The sequence below is a fragment of the Berghia stephanieae genome, chromosome 3 (assembly GCF_034508935.2).
Source record: "Berghia stephanieae isolate SIO BIC M18660-M18661 chromosome 3, UCSD_Bste_1.3, whole genome shotgun sequence".
Lineage (NCBI taxonomy): Eukaryota > Metazoa > Mollusca > Gastropoda > Nudibranchia > Aeolidiidae > Berghia > Berghia stephanieae.
Window position 1 is genome coordinate 47,814,870 of NC_088362.1, and position 2,500 is coordinate 47,817,369.

Genomic DNA, 2,500 nt, shown 5'->3' on the forward strand with positions numbered 1-2,500 from the left:
AATTATGTTATAATGCGCATGATAATACGGTGTTACCGCCCCACCCAACCTTATATGAGCGGGTGTTGCATAAAAAAAACCCCATAAAAAACGTATGATCCGATATGTCGCTCTGAACTCTAACGAGTTTACGTTGTATTGAATATTTGTTTTAAGAGCGATTTTTAAATATTTTATAGGTGAGCATTTGTCGACATTGTGGTCGTTCGTTTTGTTCCATTCTTAAGAAAAAATAATACATAGTGTGTTGAAACAAATAAATGGTTCAAGAATGTGTCTTTGTTCATTCTTCTCTCCACTGACGGATTAATTTCTCACAGTGATATGTCGTGTTCTGTTACTTGAGATGTGTTCAGCTTTATGTTTATTCATCAGATTTAGAGTGAATATAAGTTACATATCACATGCACTATTTCGAAAATGTATGAGTCTTGTGTATAAAACAGAATGACGAGACAATAGGATTCAATAGCCTGTTGTCACGTCCGCCCAGCAACGAGCAGCTTGGTTCTACACAAAGAAAATCGGTACTTTTTATTCTTCATGCTGGCTAGAACTTTTTCACATGTCATGTGATCAGAATGTATAAAAGTCAAAACATGATCAGAATTATATTTTTATTTTTTTTTTTTTGTCATCTGAATACACTTTTATGCTCGTCGGAGAAGTATTTAATAAGGGCGTCCGCCATTGTTCCGATAGTTTAGAGCCAGTTACTAAGTTACTGTGCGTCATTACGAAGGAAGTGACGTCACGACTGTTGAAGCCTATTTCCTGGTTCTATGTACACATAATCTACCCCGCGGTTGATTTGGGGTTTGTTTTTTTTTTTTTTTTCAAGATTTTACAAAGAAAATGATGAATTTTGCAGACGAAAATAAGTAAATTTTGCAAAAATTTTGCACACATTTTGCAGGTTTCTAAATATGCTGTATCACAACTAACAACTAACTACATGCGACCCATGTAATAAAATATCCCCGCGGAATTACGCAATTTCAAACTCAAAATTATGCAAAATTATGTGACAAAAAACGGCATCTTCTGCCAGAAATTATGCTGATTTGAAAATAGGCACAAAGTTGGGAAAATATAATTACAATTAAAAAATTGCTGTCAATGAAATTGTTGTCATAAAGAAAAATCAAAGCTTCCAGGGTTGCCTGGCTCAAACTTCTCCTTCGATCACTTAACTCACTTAACCCTAACACCGACTATATCCGTAGTTTACCAGGGTTAATTTTACCCTATGCCTATTTATTACATTTTTTTTATGAGACAAATTATTGTAGGCGTAGTATCAAAGCTAATGTTTTTAGTTTTTACATGTTAATGATAGTTGAATAAAAATATCTATGTACATGTTCATATTTTTTATCAATTTTGAAAAGTAGCAAAAAGTTCTAGGATTGAGTGAGTTAAAATTATATTGTACAAAGAAAAACTTTCAACATCAGCAGAGCTGATGGTTGAAAACCTATAAAACGGCATGCACAAGCTTGTGAGGGAAGGCACAGTTTTAGAAAGCCACGAACTTAGGATTGTTAAGTATTATGTCTACATTCTGACAATGCCTTTACCAACTACTCGTATTGGGGTTCTTCGGCTAGGGGTAATCGAATGATGGGATCCATAGCATGGTCGGGTGGCCTGATCCTTTTCATATCATGTTATCCTTGATTTCGCCAGATCTAAAAATAAAAAGACCCAGCTACCCACTCCTTCTCGTGAGGTTAAAGAAGTAAAGGGGGAGGTCGAGGAGGAGGAGGAGGAGGAGGAGGAGGAGGAGGAGGAGGAGGAGGAGGAGGCGGAGGAGGAGAGGCGGAAGGGGGAAAGCAGGAGGAGAAAGAAGAAGAAGAAGAAGAAGAAGAAGAAGAAGAAGAAGAAGAAGAAGAAGAAGAAGAAGAAGAAGAAGAAGAAGAAGAAGAAGAAGAAGGGGGAGGAGGAGGAGGAGGAGGAGGAGGAGGAGGAGGAGGAGGATTAGAATTGAGATTAACGGATCGAGGTCGGGAACAAGAACCATAATAAGACTAAAAGAGTGAAAAGTGACGGGGTTAGACAACAGCAAGGAGGAGGAGGGGAAGGAGGAGGAGGAGTTATTGAATAACCCTATGAAAACAGAAATAACATGGAGGAGAATCGTTCCAATTTATCGGAAGTTGGAAGTCGAAGGTAAGGACATAAATAATGTTATCCCCTTTTTACTTCTTCTTCTTCTTCTTCTTCTTCTTCTTCTTCTTCTTCTTCTTCTTCTTCTTCTTCTTCTTCTTCTTCTTCTTCCTTTCTTCTTTTCTTCTTCTTCTTCTTCTTCTTTTCTTCTCTTTTTCTTCTTCTTTCTTCTTCTTCTCTTCTTCTTCTCTTCTTCTCTCTTCTTCTCTATACACTACTATACTACTACTTACTCTCTCTATCTACTACTACTACTACTTACTACTACATTCTACTACTACTTAACTTCTACTACTTACTTTACTACTACTACTCTCTCTTCTCTACTATA

The 2,500-nt window shown here is 36.8% G+C and overlaps 1 protein-coding gene across 2 annotated transcripts in view; it reads left to right on the top strand.

Moving 5' to 3' along the window:
- The first annotated feature begins 2,021 nt into the window (after positions 1–2,021).
- Positions 2,022–2,500, top strand: part of LOC144969564 (uncharacterized) — a 6,522-nt gene continuing 6,043 nt past the window's right edge. For both annotated transcript variants that reach the window (XM_078908705.1, XM_078908706.1), the window contains exon 1: positions 2,022–2,172. In XM_078908705.1, coding sequence (XP_078764831.1) covers positions 2,129–2,172 — 44 coding nt within the window. In that variant the 5' untranslated portion in view covers positions 2,022–2,128. The remainder of the gene's footprint in view (positions 2,173–2,500) is intronic.